The sequence below is a fragment of the Spinacia oleracea genome, chromosome 3 (assembly GCF_020520425.1).
Source record: "Spinacia oleracea cultivar Varoflay chromosome 3, BTI_SOV_V1, whole genome shotgun sequence".
Classification (NCBI taxonomy): Eukaryota; Viridiplantae; Streptophyta; class Magnoliopsida; order Caryophyllales; family Amaranthaceae; genus Spinacia; species Spinacia oleracea.
The window spans coordinates 111087176-111109325 of NC_079489.1; the positions used below are offsets into that span (position 1 = coordinate 111087176).

Here is a 22150-nt window from a genome sequence, read left to right on the forward strand (position 1 = left end):
ATTTCATTTTACGATCTAACTTACATACTACTCCGTACTATACTAGATTAATAGAACTTGTTTATAGAATGAGTTAGCTGCCCTGCATTCTCATATTGCCTCAACAAACACACCAAGAATGACAAAGAACATTGCAGATCAGATCAGCACAGATCAATGCAGATCAGATGAGGGTAGCACTGATCTGTGTTGATCTGTTCTGCACTGATCTGTGCTGATCTGATCTGCACAGATCAGTGCAGATCAGATCAGCACTGATCTGTGCTGATCTGTTCTGCAGATCTGATCAGTGCAGAACAGATCAACACAGATCAGTGCTGATCTGATCTGCACTGATTTGTGCAGATCAGATCAGCACAGATCAGTGCAGAACAGATCAGCACAGAGCAGTGCTGATCTGATCAGCACTGATCTATGCTGATCAGATCTGCACAGATCAGTGCATTCCACATATATAATTTTTCATGCTTGTTGGCTTGTTGCTGCTATAGAGTTCAAATTCTTTGATATGATTTGATTCTTTGAAGGCCGGAGCATGTGTCAACTTAGTATTCTATCAATTGTTCAATTACATTGTAAAGCGATGTTTTGGTCCCTAACAAAAAGCGGAGAGGAATAAAAAGAGGGAAAAGGGGTGAAATGGATCAAGGAAGGGATGTGAAGGTTGGTTTTTCTGGTGATGTATCCATGGTGGGTGGAAGTGAGAGTTGCTTTAGTGGTGACTAGTGAGGTGACGGTGATAGTGGTGGTGAGGTGATGGTGGGGTGGGGTGGATTGATTTGGGATGATGGTGGTGACCATTGAGTCATTGACCAATGAGAGACTGATAGAAATTTGGGGGAATCCAAGTCCAGGGGGAAGTCTGGGGAACCAAACAGCCCCTAAATTTCTTTCTCTCTATGCTGTTCTTATTGATTTTCCATTATGTTGAGCTTTGACATATTTACACTTAAATTTCTCGTTCATTCTTCAATTAGTGCCATCTCTTTTGCATGATCCCCTTTGCACAAACTAGAGACTTAAAATTGGTGGGGAGTGGTACTGTTAGTTGCTGTTGTTTCAAAATTGACCTTGATTTATCTCTTCTGACTGCCATAAAACTAGCATCTGCAAATCCTTGATGAAATTTTATTAACCAAATATTTGGTTAAAATAGTGTCAATTGTTCCTCTATGGTTTCACTTTAAAAAAATGGACTTACCTGACTACCTGTCTCAAGCTGCAGATGCAACAATCATATTGTTATAATTCGAACAAAATCAACAAGGGGGGAACATTGCAGATCAGGTCAGCACAGATCAGTGCAGATCAGATCAGCACTGATCTGTGCTGATCTGTTCTGCACTGATCTGTGCTGATCTGTTCTGCACTGATCTGTGCTGATCTGTTTTGCACTGATCTGTGCTGATCAGATCAGCACTGATCTGTGCTGATCTGATCTGCACTGATTAGTGCAGATCAGATCAGCACAGATCAGTGCTGATCAGATCAGTGCAGAACAGATCAGTGCAGATATCACAGATCAGATCAGCACTGATCAGTGCAGATCTGATCAGCACTGATCTGTGCTGATCTGTGCTGATCTGATCAGTGCAGATCAGTGCTGATCTGATCTGCACTGATCAGTGCTGATCTGATCTGTGATATCTGCACTGATCTGATATCCTTCTGTATGCTAGAGCACTGATTTGCTGTTGCGCGCACATTTTGTAACCACTCTTCTGTATGTTTTACTTGATGCAAGAACAACATAGGTACGATGAATGAAAACCAAATTGTTGTTAGGCATGAATCAGAAGGTGGCAAGACTCCCACAACGCGTGACGAATCACAAGATGTTAGTACGATTACAAAGACCATTAAAGGCCGTGGTCCGTCAAAAGGTGTTAAAGTCGCTAAGCCTATGTTCCTTGAGTATAATGTATATAATGTCCCCGATGGACAATGGTCTCATGAATACGGGAAGCAAGTTGGGAGTTGTGCTACTAGAATTAATATTAACGTCCCATTATATCCAAAGGTAGATGAGCAAATCAAGAAGGGGTTTTGGGAGGAGACTAAGGTAAGCATTGGATATTAACTTGATTTGTATATTTTAGGGATTATTTAATTTGATTTAAATACTATTTTTATAATCTAACTTTTTTTAATTATTAACAGCTTATGTTCCACATTACTGATGATTCTAATCATTCGAGGGAGAAATATTTTCATTCTTGTGTGGCGAAACGATTTAGTTGTTTCAAGAGCAAGTTGGTGCGCCGATGGATAACTATGAAGGAAAAGAAGCCAAAAAATCAAACAAACAAGATGCCTTGGGATGTCTACAACCATATCACAGAGGATGATTGGAAGACTTTTGTTAAACATTATTTCCTGCCAGAGTCATTGGTAATGATAATATTTCTTTAACTTGTCCTTAAAGAGTTTTTCATGTAGCAAACTGACATTGGTTCTAGGACAAAAAGTTATCAGAAAAAACATTTATTTCCATCTTTTTATGTTGTCTTTGACAGCTTCGTAGTGAAAAGGCGAGGAAAAGTGCATCATGCAACAAGAACCCACATCGCACCGGCCAAAAGGGTTATAATAGAAAGCGACTAGATTGGATAAAGGATGGACGACTTCCACCAGATGCAGCTTTACCTATCTCGAGTAGCTCCTCGGTGAACTCATCAGTGACCTCAAATGTTAATAGAGTTAGAAAATACAGATCAAAGGAGTGGATTTTGGCCCATCAAGTACAAAATAAAGAGGGAAAGTGGGAAATTGACCCGAACGATACAGAAGTTGTTGAAATCGCAACAAAAGCTGTAAGTAGCGATAATTAATTAATATTTACTTGCTTTGATTAGAGAATATATAGTAATTTTACTTTCCTAATTGGCAGTTAGAGTACATCGCAGAAGAGGAAAAAGGAAATCTTTCTTTCGAACAGGGTGAGGATGCCCTCACTAAAGCTATAGGGAAAAAAGATCATCGTGGGCGTGTCAAGGGAACAGGTGGCATGGTTGGTATCAAAAAGGCTTTCGGTCCGTGTATTCGACATAGTAGAAGTGACCATGGTGAAGCTTCATCAGAAAATTACGAATCAATCAGAGCTTCTGTGAAAAAGGAGTTTGAAGGTGAATTAGAGAAAATGGTAGAGAAGAGGGTGGCAGAGGCCCTCCAAAAGCAACTAAGCACCTTGTTAAAAACAGGACAACTAAACTCCATTTCTACCCCGATACCTGATGACCTCCACTTAAATGATTCTGCCAGAGTTGACCTTGATGTTAGTGCTACAAGAACCACTCGTCACATCTTAGTGCCGCAACCACGCGAGCTAAAGGTACGACGTAGTCACTCTTTTTTAACATAGTTGCTTGATCCTTTTATGTTTTTAGTTGACATTTACTTAATAATCTGTATCACTTACAAAGTTGCATTGAAACCTTTGTTTATGAAGGAAAGGACTCCATGTCGTCTTGCCCTTGAGGAGAAAGTTTCAGGCAACAACATTGTCGTGGCGGATGGTATGGTACAACCCTCAGATGGTGCATTGCCCCAACATTTTACATCGATGAAGCCTGGTCACTATAAAGTCCAAGTTGATTTTGTTTACGACGGACATGTTGATGATATTCTTCCGGTACCTACGAGAGATGGTTTCACTAACTTAGGCGGTGCTCTGGGTAGTTTTGTGCAATGGCCCATACACTTAGTGATTTTCGAAGACGGCGAGGTATATATGTTTTATTGTTTAGAATGTATATGTTCACGCAAGCACATTCGACATCTTACCTACTCTTGTTTTTGTTGAATTTTAAAGGATTGTATTTCACCTCCTAAAAAGAAGTCCAAGTCTAATGTTTCTAAAGAGAGGGATGGTAGCTCCAAGAAAAAGACAACGGTGTTGGCGGCCCAAAAGAAGACAACAGACTTACACTCCAAGGTAAACCCTCTAAAACTCATTCGAACCTAAAATGACATTTTCGCTCCCAACTTTGAACTAAAGAACCTAAGGACTCATTTGATTCTTATTACACGACTAATATGCATAGTTTTAAGTTTCTAAAACTCATTCGAACCTAATTATGCACATTTAAGGCTCGTTGGGTCGTTATAGGTCATATATTAACCTAAAATGACATTTTCGCTCCCAACTTTGAACTAAAGAACCTAAGGACTCATTTGATTCTTATTACACGACTAATATGCATAGTTTTAAGTTTCTAAAACTCATTCGAACCTATTTATGCACATTTAAGGCTCGTTGGGTCGTTATAGGTCATATATTGAGCTAAAATGACATTTTCGCTCCCAAATTTGAACTAAAGAACCTAAGGACTCATTTGATTCTTATTACATGACTAATATGCATAGTTCTAAGTTTCTAAAACTCATTCGAACCTATTTATGCACATTTAAGGCTCGTTGGGTCGTTAAAGGTCATATATAGAGCTAAAATGACATTTCCGCTCCCAACTTTGAACTAAAGAACCTAAACACTCATTTTAATCCTATTACATGACTAATATGCATAGTTTTAAGTTTCTAAAACTCATTCCAACCTATTTATGCACATTTAAGGCTCGTTGGGTCGTTAAAGGTCATATATAGAGCTAAAATGACATTTTCGCTCCCAACTTTGAACTAAAGAACCTAAACACTCATTTTAATCCTATTACATGACTAATATGCATAGTTTTAAGTTTCTAAAACTCATTCCAACCTATTTATGCACATTTATGGCTCGTTGGGTCGTTATAGGTCATATATAGAACTAAAATGACATTTTCGCTCCCAACTTTGAACTAAAGAACCTAATGACTCATTTTATTCTTATTACATGACTAATATGCATAGTTTTAAGTTTCTAAAACTCATTCGAACCTATTCATGCACATTTAAGGCTCTTTGGGTCGTTATATGTCATATATAGAGCTAAAATGACATTTTCGCTCCCAACTTTGAACTAAAGAACCTAAGGACTCATTTGATTCTTATTACACGACTAATATGCATAGTTTTAAGTTTCTAAAACTCATTCGAACCTAATTATGCACATTTAAGGCTCGTTGGGTCGTTATAGGTCATATATTAACCTAAAATGACATTTTCGCTCCCAACTTTGAACTAAAGAACCTAAGGACTCATTTGATTCTTATTACACGACTAATATGCATAGTTTTAAGTTTCTAAAACTCATTCGAACCTAATTATGCACATTTAAGGCTCGTTGGGTCGTTATAGGTCATATATTAACCTAAAATGACATTTTCGCTCCCAACTTTGAACTAAAGAACCTAAGGACTCATTTGATTCTTATTACATGACTAATATGCATAGTTTTAAGTTTCTAAAACTCATTCGAACCTATTTATGCACATTTAAGGCTCGTTGGGTCGTTATAGGTCATATATTGAGCTAAAATGACATTTTCGCTCCCAAATTTGAACTAAAGAACCTAATGACTCATTTTATTCTTATTACATGACTAATATGCATAGTTTTAAGTTTCTAAAACTCATTCGAACCTATTCATGCACATTTATGGCTCGTTGGGTCGTTATATGTCATATATAGAGCTAAAATGACATTTCCGCTCCCAACTTTGAACTAAAGAACCTAAACACTCATTTTAATCCTATTACATGACTAATATGCATAGTTTTAAGTTTCTAAAACTCATTCGAACCTAATTATGCACATTTATGGCTCGTTGGGTCGTTATAGGTCATATATAGACCTAAAATGACATTTTCGCTCCCAACTTTGAACTAAAGAACCTAAGGACTCATTTGATTCTTATTACACGACTAATATGCATAGTTTTAAGTTTCTAAAACTCATTCGAACCTATTTATGCACATTTAAGGCTCGTTGGGTCGTTATAGGTCATATATTGAGCTAAAATGACATTTTCGCTCCCAAATTTGAACTAAAGAACCTAAGGACTCATTTGATTCTTATTATATGACTAATGTTAATTGACTATTGTTATAGGAATTTTCGCATCCAAAGAAGTCGAATTCTAAGCCTAAGTCCAACTTAGAGGTCGTGGGTAGTTGTGATCGTAAAACACAAGAATCAACCACCAAAAGCAAGAAAGCGGGACTTGTACACGATGCAATTCAAGGTCTTGGCCCGTCATGCAAATACTTGCAGTTTATCATGACTTCGGCGCCTGATGATATATATGATAATACTACCATCCCATTGGCGGCCTCAGTTTGGCACTCGGATTTTGATCAAGAAACATACATAACTGCGTCTGATATAGGAGAGTTCCTTCGCGGGGCGTGCTTAAACATTTCAGCGATCCATGTCTACATATTGTAATTAAATGTTTTATTGTTGTTAATAAAACTATTATTTCTTTGAAGTTTTTTCTCTTTATCGATCTTAATAGTGTAATCTTGTTTATTTTGTAGGTGTTTATTGCACAATCATGCCAAATCATTTGAAATGTCTCGGATTTCGTTCATTTGTCCCGAGATTATGTCAAGCACTAGAATCAAGGCCGACCCTGGAGCGCCAACAATGTATTTGAAAAACATTTTCCAAGCTGAAATTGAAAAGGAGAAGATGGGTAATCCTAACCTAACTAATTGGTTTTTAATCCCATATAATCAAGAGTAAGTGTGTTATATTATATAAGTTTCATATAAAATATTAATTATTATTGTTATTAAATATTTAATATATCATTTATAAATTATACAGAAATCATTGGAATTTATACGTGATGGACCTACGTAGAGGTTATGTATATATTTTCGATTCTGCTAGAGATCCACGTCGAACAGATTATGCATGGGGAATCTTGAGTTTGTAAGTTCTTTTGCTTACAAATTACATTAGTCTTTAAGAAACCTAAGCCAAAATCATATTCATGAGTACCCATGTTTCGTTAATTTTCTAGGGCATACCAAGTGTACAAGTGCAATGGTGGGCATTGTCCGAATAAAACGAGTTTTAAGTCGTGTAAACCCATTCATATAGAGGTATAACATGTTTCTTAATTAGCTTTTTGCTTTGTTTTTATTAATTATTGGCCTTGCAAGATAAAGTATTATGTTTCTTAATCAGTGTGCTCAACAAATCGGCGGAACTGAGTGTGGCTATTACGTTATGAAGTTCATGTTAGAGATAGTCACGTTACAACATGACTATGAAGGCCGGCTAGATGAGGTAATTAAGTACCTAATTGATTCGTATTCTAGACTATTAATACATTGTCATTAGTTGCTTGAATGTTAAAATGTGACATTTCATTTGCATTTAATCGATCTAATATATGCTCCATCAATTTTTTGTTTTTGTAAGGTCTATACTCCGAGGACTGCGCCTTATGCTAGTGAGGAAATTGATGTGGTTCGTGAGCAATGGGCGAAGTTTTTTACCACCAAGTATTTATTATTGACCTGATGGCGCTTGATCGTGTTGGTTTAGATGTTATAGAACAATCTTTTATGTTAAAATGTATGCGTACGTTGAAATTGGAACGTAAATGTATTTAAATGTATCGGTATGTGCACTTTTGGTTTTGGGATATATACAAAACTCCAGTTGTTGTTTTTATATTTGTTATACAGGTTGCGTTATTCTATTATTGTTTTGACAGGTTTCTATATTTGGTGCAAGGCACTCTAGGTATCCCTAAACAAAATTAGAATTTTCCCGCCAAAAGTGCTTTTTTGCAGCGTACATATATGTTGTACGCTGCAACAAGGGAAAAAAATTTCGCAAAAATTCAGACTTGTTGTAGCGTACAAATAAATGTACGCTGCAAAAAATTGAGTAATTCAGAGTTGTTGCAGCGTACAAATAAATGTACGCTGCAAAAAGTTGGGTCTGTTGCAGCGGGCTTTTATATGTACGCTGCAACAAGTCCAAAATTTTGCCAATTTTTTGGCACTTGTTGCAGCGTACATCTAAAAGCCCGCTGCAACAAATCACTTTTTGCAGCGAACATGTACGCTGCAACAAGTTCAGACTTGTTGCAGGCCCCCCAGTTGCAGCATACGATGTACGCTGCAACAGGGGTCTAAAAGCCCGCTGCAATAAGGGTTTTTTCTACTAGTGGAGCCACTATCTTGTGAGTGGCCTGTGATCAATGTGATGCCCCACGGCATAAATGTGCTGGCGTCTCTTTTTGATGACGAGTCACTTCTTTGAGAGTAACTTGTGATTGCTAAAGTACACCTTGTCACATTGTTTTGGACGGACGTCCTTTTTAATGACGAGCCACTATCTTGTGAGTGGCCTGTGACCAATTTACTGATTCTCCTTGTGTTCTTGGTCAGCAAGTGAAGGACGCGGCGAAGGCGGCGGGAAGGACGAAGGGAACGACCCTTTCCCAGCTAAAAAAGAGGTCAGCTCCTGCCGACTCGGAGACCCCGAGCACCTTTAAGAAGCCAAAGCCCAAACCCCGGTGTCTGGTCAAGAAGGGCGAGTCGCAGGCCGCCGAGGGGGATCATCCTGCCGGTGATGAGCAGGTTGTAGACAAGCCCTCTTCGATTGTGGACTTGGTGTCCAAATCGAAGTCTAGCGGGAACCAGGCCGAGCCGGAGGACCCTCTTGCTGGAATTCCGGCCAATGTCCGCTCTCAGATCCCTGCGGAGGTGGCCCGCCGAGCTAGGTCATCGGGCGGTAAGTTTTATTCAAACTTCGTACAGACATATCGAGCCTCATCTGGCAGTTCTTCTTACTCTCCGCGTCATCCTAAGGCCGTTGTTTTTCCTATAGCTAAAGACAAAGGGAAGGAAGCAGCTGCTGCAGAGGACGAGAATATACCCTCTACTCCTCATTAATCGTCAAGGGATAGGGCGGCTATATGCCGCAAAGTGTTTAAGGCCGTCCCAGCGAAGTACGTTGCTTCTCTTCCTGGCCGTAAGACCGACGCCCAGTTTGGTGCCATCCAGGACACTCTACTCGACGTGAGTCTGTTTCTAATTTTTGTATGTGTTTGTTTTTTGCTTTTCTTTTTAGATCTTTTACTAACATGTAGCCCTTTTGCAGTTGTTCTGCCGCATGGAATTCTGCAAGGGTTGGAAGACCTGCACTGCTGAGGAGCTCAAAGCTCAAGTGGCCGAGTCCACCCACCATGGTGATTATGCGTTCAAATCAATTGAAGAGGTCCGCTTGCAGATGCAGACGACCATAGACCTTCAGGCAAAGGAGGTGCCTTCGTTACGGTCTGATAAGGCCGAGCTGCTGAAGAAGGTCTTGGCGCAGGACAAGGACATGGTGGCGATGGTCGAGGAGGCCAAGGCGGCAGCGGCGGAAATACGGACGCTTCAGGACCAGCTGCGGGAGTACCCCCAAGTCAAAGAGGCGGCTGAGGAAGCCGAGCAACTTTGGGGGGAACTGGAGACTACCAGGTCGCAGGTTTGCACCCTGCGCGAGCGTCTTCTTGAGTCCTACTATCAGGGGGAGCAGGCGGCGAAGGACGCCGTTAAGCATGCCTGGGAGAACCATATGGAGGAGTATGACCTCGCGTGGTTCCAGCGGCGCTTAGAACACAGTGCTGCTGTGTTGGCTGCTGAGCGTCTCGGCCAGCCGCCCCCTGAGTTTGTACCCTCCGATGATGAGGACGATGCGGCTGCTCCCTAATTTGCTTCCTTCTGCTTTATAAATTTTTTAATTTAAGTGTTCTCATGCCTAAGGGCAAAAACAATTACTTTATTAAGTTTTGGCGCCGTTGGCGTCTGTATCATTGTGCCTGCTGAGCACACAACTGTTAGGTTATGATACATATGACAATTCATAAATCATGCGGAAAAACCATAAAGCCAGGAAAGCATATTATTTACACATAATCATTTAGCATAGTTTAGATGCATACACTTTGTTGCGTGCCTTCCCTAGCTGCGCCCGAACCGAACAAGAACAAGTCTTTAGGACTCCAAATGTCGTCCCTCCGTAGATAGTCCACAGCACGTCCGGATCCGCCTTAAGCTTGACCAACTAGGATCGCCCTTAAGGTACTTAGAATTTTCGGCACATATAGGCAATTGTATGACTGAATTTTTGCTCTCAAAAATCACTTTGAATACTTGAATACTCGATCTAAATTATGAGCCCTTAACTCATATTTATAGACCATGGAATAAGTAATCGAATCCTACTAGGATACGAATTAATTAAATTAGAATCCTAGTAGAATTCTTATTTAATTAATTTATCTTTTAGGATTAGGAATTTTAATCATTAAACAAATCCTATACTCTTTAGGTTTCGTATGTGAACACAAACTCTACACGAGCATGACCCGCAAGCGTGTAGGCCATGCCCGCGCACAGCCCACACGGCCGCTCGGCCCACGCGAGCTACAAGCCCACGCGAGCTGCAGCAATGCTCGCAGCCCATTGCTGCGCGCGCTGCGCGCGCTGCCATGGCCTGCTGGGCCTGGCCTTGCGCTGGGCCTGGCGTGGCCTTGGCTGTTCGTGTGGCGCGCTTGGCTTGCTGGGCGATGGCCTGGCTTCGTGCTGGGCCCTCGTCCGGCAGGCCTCGTCCGATGCTTATTCGTACGATACGCTTCCGATTAAATTCCCGGTTCCGGAATTCATTTCCGATACGAACAATATTTAATATTTCCGATTCCGGAATTAATTTCCGTTTCGAACAAATATTTAATATTTCCGTTTCCGGAATTATTTTCCGATTCCGATAATATTTCCGATTCTGACAATATTTCCGTTTCCGGCAATATTTCCGATTCCGGCAATATTTCCATTTCCGATAATATTTTCCGATACGTACCATGTTTCCGTTTTCGGCAACATCTACGACTTGGATAATATTTATATTTCCGATACGATCCATATTTCCGTTTCCGGCAATATCATCGTTTCCGGAGTATTCATTTCTTGCCTGTGACGATCTCAGCTCCCACTGAAACCAAGATCCGTCGATTCCGAATATCCATAGATGGAGTATTTAATGCCATTAAATACTTGATCCGTTTACGTACTATTTGTGTGACCCTACGGGTTCAGTCAAGAGTAAGTTGTGGATTAATATAAATAACGGTTTTTTCATGAAATACCCATGAGGTTTGCAAAAACGCACCAAATACCCTCGCGTCTTTTGAATCACATAATATACCCCTATTTTTTCCCAAGTTTGCACAAAATACCCCTAAACCAACCTTCCGTTAGTCCTCCGTTAAGTCGTGTTTATAATTCACATAATACCCCTATTTATAAACTTATTGCACAATATACACCTATTTTGAAACTAAGTTGCAACAAATACCCAAACTGCTTTTAAACTGCAGAATTTGATTTCTACAAATCGTTCACCTAATTAATCAAATTAATTAACCTAAAAGTTAAACCTAAAACAGAAATAGAAGTAATAATCAAAGAAAATTGAAATGCTCAAACAACAAATCCAATAAGAAATTGATTGAATTGAATTATACTGTTGGTATACATATCGACTAGTGCATTAGTCACTGCAATACTACATCTAAATCCAGCAGCCACCATTGAGGAACGAACTCTCTTCCCAAGTGCAAGCCAACCATACTCATGAATTTACTTCATTATCTTATACGGGAAAACTAAACTGATGGTTTTGTAGTAACTGAACTTGATGCAACTGTTCGAGAAGCTGCTTTACAGGGTTTGTTGGAACTAGCACGTGCAAAACTTGATGAGACCACTGGACAGTCAATGAGTGAAGATAACAAATTGAAGCAGTTGCTAGAAGAACGTATTCAAGGCATCAGCTTGATGTCACATGAAGAGCTTGAGGCTGCCAAGGAAGAGTGGCAAACACTTGATTTCAGTTTGCCATAATCCAGGTGCACCTGGTGGGATTACTTTCAAAATTCACATTCCTCCCCTTTTCCTCCCTAACAACCACAAACCATGGCGGAAATCCACCACCCTCCACCACCACCACCACCACCCTATGACATCATCGTACTCGGCGCATCAGGCTTCACAGGTAAATACGTCCTCAAAGAATCCCTAAAATTCCTCAACTCATCCTCTTCCCCTCTCAAAACCCTTGCAATCGCCGGTCGAAACCCCACAAAACTCGCCCAATCTCTCATCTGGGCTACCCACCCGACCCAACCTCCCGACATCTCCATCCTAACCGCTGATACTTCCGACTTCTCTTCTCTTTTGAAAGTGAATTTTGAAAGTGAATTGAGGAATGTGAATTTTGAAAGTAATCCGACGAATGAACATTTCATAATTTCCGAAGTGTTCGCATTTTGAGAAACCCTAAAAAAATTTTACCAAAAATCAGTAAATTTTTTACCAAAAATCTGAAAATAATTCTCACTAACTACAAAATTGTACAGAATTAACAACAAAAAAAACAAAAGGAGAGATATTAATTACCCAAGCAGATCATAGCAATCGTCCATTAGTCCTCATCACCGTAGATTGAAATGGAGGGAGTGATGAGAAGGAACACTGAGAGAGAGAATGTGAGTGCGTAACACCGGATCACTGCCGGCGGCCAGAGAGCAGGAGGATCTACCCAGAATTACTGGGTTTCGAGTAGGTTAAAGCTTGAAGAACAGGGGAGAAGAGAGAGAAATAGAAGAATATGAGATATTTTTTTTTGAGTTTCTGTCAAAGGGAAGGTAAGTAAATGGGGGTCATAACACAATTAAGGGCAAAATAGTAAAACTCCACTAACGGTAGACTAACGCCGTTAACTGTTAGGTGCATCTCATGAACAGTACGGATAAATAGGGGTATATTATGTGAATCGAAACACGCGAGGGTATTTGGTGCGTTTTTGTAAACCTCGGGGGTATTTCATGAAACTTGAACTGAAGCGGCCTCTAGTCAGGCATTCAGCTCACTTGATCTCACTGAATTATTAACTTGTTAATTAATACTGAACCGCATTTATTAGACTTAACATTGAATGCATACTTGGACCAAGGGCATTATTTCCTTTAACAACAATTTCTCTCTTTTTTGTTTGGGCTACTTTTGCACGCCTTACAATGGGCGTTGTTCTATAAGTAGGCCGCTTCTGTTGCTTCTTCTATGTCGTGTTTATTCGTTTTTCGTACTTTGATTTTTTCCAGGGGTGCTATCAATCAATAGGTATGGTCGTCACAGTCTTTGACGAGCGTGTCTACTACGACATTGATTGACGCAAGTTAATCAATAGGTATGATTGCCGCTAGACATGCTCATCAAATGGAGTGGACGATCCAAGGACACGCACAAACAACCCTTTGTTCCACGGATATTCGTGCCGCCGCCCATTTGGGCAAACAACTTTTGCCTCATGGTCGTGTCCGCCGCGGGCACCTGAGTATGTGCTCGGCGCTTGGGTGGTCGTCATAGTCTTTGACGAGCGTGTCTACTACGACATTGATTGACACAAGTCAATCAATAGGTATGATTGCCGTTAGACATGCTCGTCAAATGGAGTGGACGATCAAGAGCACGCACAAACAACCCTTTGTTCCACGGATATTCGTGCCGCCGCCCATTTGGGCAGACAATTTTTGCCTCATAGTCGTTTCCGCAGCGGGCACCTAAGTATGTGCTCGGCGCTTGGGTGGTCGGCACAGTCTTTGACGAGCGTGTCTACTACGACATTGATTGACGCAAGTCAATCAATAGGTATGATTGCCGCTAGACATGCTCGTCAAATGGAGTGGACAATCAAATAAGGGATACGTAACACCCTTTTCAAAGAACATTTTTGCCGCATAACTTTTGAGTAAACCACCCTCGTTCCAAGGTCGTCCTTGCCGCAGGGCATTTTAGCAAACCACCTTTGTCACAAAGTTAATTTTGCCGCAGGGCTTTTTAACAAATCACTTTGGTCACAAAGTTAATTTTGCCACGGGGCTTTTGAGCAAACCAACATTGTCACAAGGTTAATTTTGCCGCAGGGCTTTTTAACAAACCACTTTTGTCACAAAGTTAATTTTGCCGCGGGGCTTTTGAGCAAACCAACATTGTCACAAGGTTAGTTTTGCTGCAGGGCTTTTTAACAAACCACCTTTGTCACAAATTTAATTTTGCCGCAGGGCTTTTGAGCAAACCAACATTGTCACAAGGTTAATTTCGCCGTTGGGCTTTTTATTACGCCATTCGTGAGCTAATGTGCCCCTAGGCGGTTTAATTACGGCATGCTTTTCCGCAGGAGTGTGAGTTGAATAGGTGATCAACCTATAACTCAGTGCTAATCTAGGCCACTTCTTAGGCCTCAAACAATTAGGCTTGTTATGTATAGGTGCTAATCTAGGCCACTTCTCAGGCCGTCATTCAATTAGGCTTTGATATTCGACTTGCGAGTAATAAATGATATGAAAGGAATAGAGCAGTATTATTTATAACTTTGCATGGCGAATTTAGCCGGTTACAAAAGTGATTGCTACCCTATTAGGACCATTAGAGGTCACCCCTTAGGCAATGGATCGTTCCAAGTAAGACAAAGCTAGCACATGTCTAGAAGAAATATTTCTTGAGGTTGTCAGCATTCCAAGTGCACAGAATAGGTTGGCCTTGCATGTTTTGAATGCGATACGTTCCATCTCTGACCTCATCATAGATCTCGTAGGGTCCTTCCCAAGTGGGCGTCAGCTTACCCTGTTCATTTGCCCGCCCTGTGGATTCCATTTTTCGAAAGACGAAATCTCCCACTTTGAGCACTCTGTTAGAGACTTTCTTGTTGTATTCTCTCGCCGTTCTTATCTTGTACAGCTGTTGCCTTAGTGCTGCATTTCCTCTAACCTCAGGCAGGAAGTCCAGGGCAGCTTTCATCATCTCCCAGTTAGCATTTTCATCATACAGCATGACCCTCAAAGTTGGTTCACACATCTCTATGGGTAAAACAGGCTCGGCACCATAGGCTAGCAAGAAGGGTGTTTGGCCGGTTGAATTCTTAGCCGTGGTACGGATCGACCACAAAACGTTTGGCAGCTCGTCAGCCCATAGACCTTTGGCTTCGTCAAGCTTCTTTTTCATCCCTTCAGAGATGCTTTTGTTAAATGCCTCAAGCTGGCCATTGGCTTGGGGACGTCCGGCTGATGCGAAACAAGTATGTACGCCGTGGTCTGCCAGCCACTCTTTCAGCTTAGGCGTCTCAAACTGACGCCCATTATCAAAGACTATAGCCTGCGGAATCCCAAAACGAGTCATGATATTCTTCCAAATGAATGCCCTTACATCAGCGGTTTTTATGTTTTTGAGCGCTTCTGCCTCCACCCATTTGGTGAAGTAATCTACGGCAACGATGACGTAAAGCCTTCCTCCAGGAGCGGCGGTAAATGGGCCTAGGAGATCCATTCCCCACTTAGAAAATGGAATTGGACTCGTGATGGGCGTCAGAACTCTTGACGGCCGATGTATTAGGTGAGTAAAGCGCTGGCATTTGTCACACTTCTTGACCAGTGAGATTGCATCATCCTTAAGAGTCGGCCAGTAATAGCCAGTTCGAAGTGCCTTTTCAGACAAGGCCCTTCCACCAATATGCGAGCTACACAATTCTTGGTGAAGGTCTTCTAGAATTTCCTGTCCTTTTTCAGGCGTCACACACCTTAACAAAGGACAAGAGTAGGCCTTTTTGTAAAGGGTGCCGTTCCACATTTCAAACCAAGAGAATTTCTTCTGAATTTTTGCCGCTTGTCTCGAGTCCTCTGGCAAGACTCCATTCATTTTGAAGTTTACTATGTCATCCATCCATGTGGAGGTCCTATCAAGGGTTTCCACCTCCATTTGCTCAATACTTTTGTGCTCTTTTACCTCCCAAAACACGTGCCGAGGAGTATCACAAGACGCAGAACTGGCCAATTTTGACAAGGCATCAACTTGGTTATTTTCCGAGCGAGGGACTTGTCTTACTTCAAAGCTTTTCAGTGGCTCTACTTCCTGAAGGACGGCCTGCATGTATTTGACCATCGTCGGATCCCTAGCTTCGTAGGTCCCATTAACTTGGCTCACAATCAATTGAAAGTCGGATAGTGCTACAATCTCCTCGGCGCCTGCCGCCTTACACATTTTTATGCCACAAACCAGGGCTTCATACTCGGCTTCATTATTTGACGCCTGAAAGTTAAATCGCATAGCATACTCAAAAGTATCTCCTTCTGGGGAGTGACAGATTATCCCAGCTCCACATCTATTCTGCGTGGACGAGCCATCTACGTACAATTTCCACACAGTCTTTGTATTCTTGGCAAAGTCAGGCCTCGTCATTTCAACAATAAAGTCGGCACATGCTTGCCCCTTGACAGCTTTCCTCGGCTCATAGGTGATATCAAAGGCATTCAGCTCTATTGCCCAATTCAGCATTCGTCCTGACGCCTCCAGCTTCGTGAAGGGCAGTTTAAGCGGTTGATCTGTATAGACCACTATTTTGTGAGCTAAGAAATAAGGACGGAGCTTTTTGCTGGCCATGAACAGGGCTAAGCCAAACTTTTCCACTGTGGGGTATCTAACTTCAGCATTTTGAAGAACATGACTGACAAAGTATACTGGCATCTTTATTCCCTCCCTCTTTGTTAGTAGAACGGCACTCAACGAGTGTTCGGACACGGCAAGATACATGCATAATTGTCTGTTGGTTCAGTGGTGATTGAGGCTGAACTTGGTAGGGAGGACCCCGTGTTCGATCCCCCACGACAACAATTGGGAGGGGACTGGAACCTATCCACTCAGAACTCGCCCCGAATCCGGATTAGCCCTAAGGGTGGACCGGGTGGTACACCAAAAAAAAAAAATAAAGTCTCTCTCTGCAAGGGGCTAACAAGACGAGGTAAGGTATGCAAGTGTTCCTTTAATTTGACCAACGCCGCCTCGGCTTCGTCCGACCATTCAAACTTAGCCTTCTTTTTGATTGCCCTAAAAAAGTAGTGACACTTGTCTCCGGCCCTAGAAAGGAATCTGCCCAGGGCGGCCAAGCAACCTGTGAGCCGCTGGACCTCTTTTACTATCTTTGGTGAGCTCATATCAATTACTGCCTGGATCTTTTATGGGTTGGCTTCAATTCCTCTTTCATCAATCAAGAAACCTAAGAATTTGCCTGACGTCACCCCAAACACACACTTCTTAGGATTCAATCTTATGTTGTAAGCTCGAATAGTCTCAAATGTCTCCCTAAGATCAGTTATGTGTGCCGTCCGGAGCTTACTTTTCACGATCATATCATCAATATAAGCTTCAATATTTCTGCCGAGCTGCTTGTTGAACACAGTGTTAATAAGACGCTGAAAGGTGGCCGGTGCACTCTTTAATCCAAACGGCATCACTTTGTAGCAGTAAAGGCCTTGTTCAGTAACAAATGACGTTTTTTCCTGGTCGTCAGGCCACAACGGGATCTGATGAAACCCTGAGTATGCATCCATGAAGCTCATCATAGCATGCCCCGCCGTAGAGTCGACAAGCCGGTCAATCTTAGGCAATGGGAAACTGTCCTTGGGACATTCCTTATTGAGGTTGGTGTAGTCAACACACATTCTCCAGGTGCCGTTTGGTTTGTTGACGAGGACCACATTAGCAACCCAGTCGGGGTACTGACTAGGCCTGACGAACCCTGCATCCATCAACTTCTGTATTTCCGCCGCTGCCGCCTGATTTCTATCTTCCCCATGGTTCCTTTTCTTCTGACGAACCGGTTTAAAGTTTGGGTCCACATTCAGCTTATGGACGGCCACAACAGGGTCAATACCCGACATTTCTTCCACTGTGAAAGCAAAGATATCTTCAAATTCTCTCAGTAGGTGGACCAACTCTGCCGCCAGCGGGTCGTCAGGAGGAATCCCGATGGGCAATACTCTGTCAGGTTTATCTGTGTTTAATACCACATTGAAATGGGCCCCAACAGGCTCTGGTCGTCTCTCTTCCATGTGCCTTGTTGAGATAGTTAATGTTTCTTTGACGACTTTGGGTTGTGTGTCGCCACATTTTCGTTTGTTTCCCACCGTGTCTTTCTCTTCACCTGACCCCCACGCTTCCGGACTCAAGGTTGTTAAATAGCAGTCTCTAGCTTGTTGCTGATCACCATGTATGGTGCTGACGCTCCCATCATCACATACAAACTTAAGAAGCATCAGGTGGGTCACGATAACAGCCTTTGCCCTATTCAAGGTGGGACGCCCCAAGATGATATTATATGCCGTCAGGTCTTTCACTATGAGGAAACAGACGTCCATTTGTCGAAATTCTTTTTTATTTACCATCCGCAGGGGAAGAGCAATGATGCCGACTGGATGGATGATACTACCTCCGAAACCTATGATGGGGTAGTGGATTTTCTCAATCTTTGAGGAATCATGTTGCAACCGATTTAAGCACTCAAGACTGATTATGTGTGACGAGCTCCCGGTATCAACCAGGATACGCCTAACCCTCAGGTTGGCAACCTTCAACTCAATTACCAAGGGATCATCATGTGGGGTGGCTATTTCTCCACGGTCGGCCTCGCCGATTTCTACTTTTGGGAACGGGTCGGCTGTGGCCTTGCCTGATAGCATCACTTGTCCCAGCCGCTTGGCATAATCTTTCTGACCCCTCATGGTCGGTCCACCGGCGGCCAATCCTCCTGAGATGACTGCCACACACTCTGGGTCGGTACGGTTACCATCCTCTTCTGAGGGAGGTGATTTGTTCTTTTTGTAGAACGGTTTGCCAGTACCTCCCGTATTTCTGCTAATATAACTCTTTAGGAATCCCTTAGCGGCTAGGCCGTCCAGTGCCCTTTTTAGGCTTTTACATTCGTTGGTGTAATATCCAATGTCACTATGGAAGTGACAGTACAGCTTGGGATCCCTGCTTTCTAGTGGCGGCTTCATGGGGAATGGACGATCAATCTCATACTTGGACCCAGCGTCCATCAGAATTGTGTACATGTCTGTGTTATACTCAAAGCGCTCTCGGTCATAAGCTCTGGACCTCTTCTGGCCTGCCGCCCCGGGAGCCCTGTCCGACTCTTTTGCAATAGCCCACGTCCCGTTAGGCCGACTCTTCTTCTCAAATTTTTCCTTTTTTGCCGCCGGCTCAGTGGTATCACTTCCCCTGGGATCTTTTGGGACGCTGCAAATTTCTGTTGCGTGAATGAAGGCCTCGGCCTCATCTAATGTAATATCCCATATTTCACTAAGGAAAATACTATATACAACCTTAGATTTATATCCTTAGTCATATAATAATATAGATTTATAATATATAATAGTATAATTTATAAACTTAGCTTTTACTTTGTGGAATATTTTTATAACACTAACTATCTAAGTAGTACTTTTATAACACTAACTAGCTAGAAAGTAAACTCTAAACAACTTTGCACTGATGAGTCTTAGCCTATTATACGTTGGTTCTAGCTATAGCCTTAGCCCTAACTTATACTTTTGTTAATATCCACGTATAGTTCTACCAATCAATAAATAAATAAATCATATAGTAAACAATATCATCATCCTCGTCAATTGTAGCGTCCTACCCGTATCGAGCAAAAATCTAGGAGGAATATACCTCTAAGCACAATATCCTAACTAATTTACCATGATTGTAGGATTTCGTAGTCAACCCGTATCTTAACCGTAAAATCTCACCCTTATCTCATTAGAATCTTTAACCACTCAAATTGATAACCCTAGTGTGCCCTCTCTATAAATACCGACTCATGCCTCATAACTCAAGTTTTTGCAACCCCTCAAGCACTCGTGAAAACAAAAACCAGAGAAAACAAAAGTCAATTGCCGAGATTGGTTCCCATCTACTTTCGGCTTCACCGAAATACCATCAAACAACTTCCGAAACCACCGCGAAAAACATCGTCTCATAGTTTGCAGTACCCTCTTCGCATCCGGTTTGTAAATTCTGAAAACCGTCAGTAAACGGAGGTAATGTGACCTTTTGAAATCAACCTTGTTCTTCCGTATTACTTCTATTTTGGTGTAACAGGTTGATGTTCTTTTAACGGCCTTCAACCTCTTGTTTTAATGATTAATGCTCTTCTTTGAGAACCCATGTGCAACAAACTACTAATCAACTTCTCCTATTTGATCCACTTAAGATTAAGGACTTAATATTATAAGTTAAACTACTACCTTAAATACACGCATAGAATATAATGGTAATATGAGTTTAATGAGTATGTTTCTATACCTCATTCGAGAACATATACGATTACTTTCACTACACTAACTCTAATTAATTATTAATAAAGCCTTCGAACCACTTCTTACGTATATTGACATCGACTATTTTACGCTGTTTATAGAGTAGGTAGATCGTGAGGATACCCACTAGTGTTCTTGTTCGTGTGCGTAATTTGTTAAGCTAAACTTAATAAGGTAAGTTACTATGTTCACTGTTTTGCCAAACCCTGTAAAAATTGGATTTTGACGTGCGTATGTGACGTCCGTATATGTATTATGATTTTGGTGAAAAATATATTGCGCCGTCTTCCAACTATGTGGGTTCTCTGCCTTTGGTGATTGATTATTCATGACGTATTTCACCTTGGATATATAGTGCCAACTAATAACCAAAGCTCAACAATACCAATATTTGAGTATCTGACGTACATGTATCATGTATAGTAATTCTCTATATCACAGGGATTGTAATGTGAAACAATGAGAAGCAATATAGTTGATCACATATAGTTAACTTGTTAATAATGAAAGCCGAGATGCTTTTAAATGATTTCGTGCAATATAGCTCAATGTTAGATCTTTTCGTGTATTATATGGCCACGAGTAACCCCTTTAACAATAACCATTTACAGTGAAATACACTTGGTTGGTAAGGCATCTTAGGTAGGATCCCCTAAGGTGGTGAACATATTGGTGGTACGACACAATGTGTCTTAATATTTTGGTCGAAGCTAACTAGCACGACCTAGGCTTAATCTACTCCTTTGAGTTAAAACACTCACTGGGGGGTGTGCACACTTAAGGACTAAGACCTATTTTGGTGGTTACATCCATTAGGGTGGTAGTCTCGAACTACAATTATGGTGGAATTATCTTGTTCTCTTACCTCTAAGTAATTAATTAACTGTTAATTATGGACTGAGTGCGTGTGCTTGTTACGTGCTATTTGTGCATGAAATGTTTTTAAGATAAAATGTTTTCCAAAGTAAGAAAAAGGTTTTCGAAAATGTTTTACAGGGTGAAGTAGTACTTACTCAATTTCCACTGATTTGTGGTTTCCCTTCTGTATATGTTTTTCCAATTTACAGGTATGCGTGGCACGTCCTGAGCGACCGTTTCACAACAACTAGTAGCAAGTTATTAATAACGTAAATCACCTAAAGACAATCAGTTGGGTTTTATTTAATTCAGTTTGTAACTATATTTTGGGTAGTTGGTTTAAGTTATTTAATTATGACAATGTTGGTTTATTTATAAAGGTTGGATTATTGATGGATAATATAGCCTTACATTTGGGTTGTAACCTAAATGTGGCGGTAATACCCTTAATTTATTATTTTATGCTTCCGCTATAAGACCTAAACAGGTATGGAAATTGGGGGTGTTACATCTAACACCTCTGCCATGGTTCGCACACTTTTCTTTACCAGATCAAACTTGAACAAGCCCTTCTTAAGCCCTCGAATAAAGTTATCAAATGCCACACCATCCGGCAAATCTGGGATTTGCCCCGCCTCCAAGTTGAATCTTTTTACATAGCTTCTCAGAGACTCGTCTTTCCCTTGCTGAATTCGACTCAAGTGCATGCTCGTCTTCTTCTCTTCTTTGTGAGCCATGAACCGAGTGGAAAACAATAACTCAAGCTCCGAAAAAGAGCGAATGGTTCCAGCTGGGAGCCTCTCAAACCACTTAGACGCTACCCCTTTCAGTGTTCCTGGAAAGTACTTACACCAAGTTGAGTCGGTTGTTCCTTGAACATACATGTGATGTCTGTAAACTAAGAGATGCATGTCTGGGTCCGTAGTCCCATCATAGGCATCAATGTTGGGCGGCTTGACCTTGGGCTCCTTTGGTGCTCTCATAATGGTGTCTGCAAAAGGGGTGGTGTGTCCTAGGGCCATGTTGGACACCCCCTCCTAAATGTGATACACAGGATCCTGGAGCCTTGAGTATGGCTCCCGTCGAGAAGACTCGCGACGACGAGTTTGAAATATGGAACGAGTGACACCCTGGCGCGCTTGGCTCAAGTGTGTGTAAGTGGCATGAGGTAGAGGTCTATCCGGAATG

General features: G+C 41.6%; 2 protein-coding genes across 2 annotated transcripts; one reads left to right on the top strand and one right to left on the bottom strand.

The window, feature by feature from the left end:
• Positions 1–1754: 1754 nt before the first annotated feature.
• LOC130470473 (uncharacterized) lies at positions 1755–3803 on the top strand. The gene is made up of 5 exons (XM_056840672.1): positions 1755–2062; positions 2161–2391; positions 2517–2813; positions 2891–3331; positions 3449–3803. The coding sequence occupies exons 1-5, from the start codon at positions 1760–1762 to the stop codon at positions 3800–3802; spliced, it is 1626 nt and encodes a 541-aa protein (XP_056696650.1). The 5' UTR covers positions 1755–1759; the 3' UTR covers position 3803.
• Positions 3804–21441: 17638 nt separating this feature from the next.
• LOC110790416 (uncharacterized) lies at positions 21442–21945 on the bottom strand. The gene has a single exon (XM_021995195.1). It carries the CDS (start codon positions 21943–21945, stop codon positions 21442–21444), a length of 504 nt encoding a protein of 167 aa, XP_021850887.1.
• Positions 21946–22150: the final 205 nt, after the last annotated feature.

Bases quoted from the DNA above. Each gene is read 5' to 3' on its own strand.
- LOC130470473 (XM_056840672.1), top strand. From the start codon at position 1,760: ATGAATGAAAACCAAATTGTTGTTAGGCATGAATCAGAAGGTGGCAAG. The intron at 2,814-2,890 runs GTAAGTAGCGAT...CCTAATTGGCAG, and splicing joins TTGAAATCGCAACAAAAGCT to TTAGAGTACATCGCAGAAGA. The intron at 3,332-3,448 runs GTACGACGTAGT...TTGTTTATGAAG, and splicing joins CGCAACCACGCGAGCTAAAG to GAAAGGACTCCATGTCGTCT.
- LOC110790416 (XM_021995195.1), bottom strand. From the start codon at position 21,945: ATGAGAGCACCAAAGGAGCCCAAGGTCAAGCCGCCCAACATTGATGCC.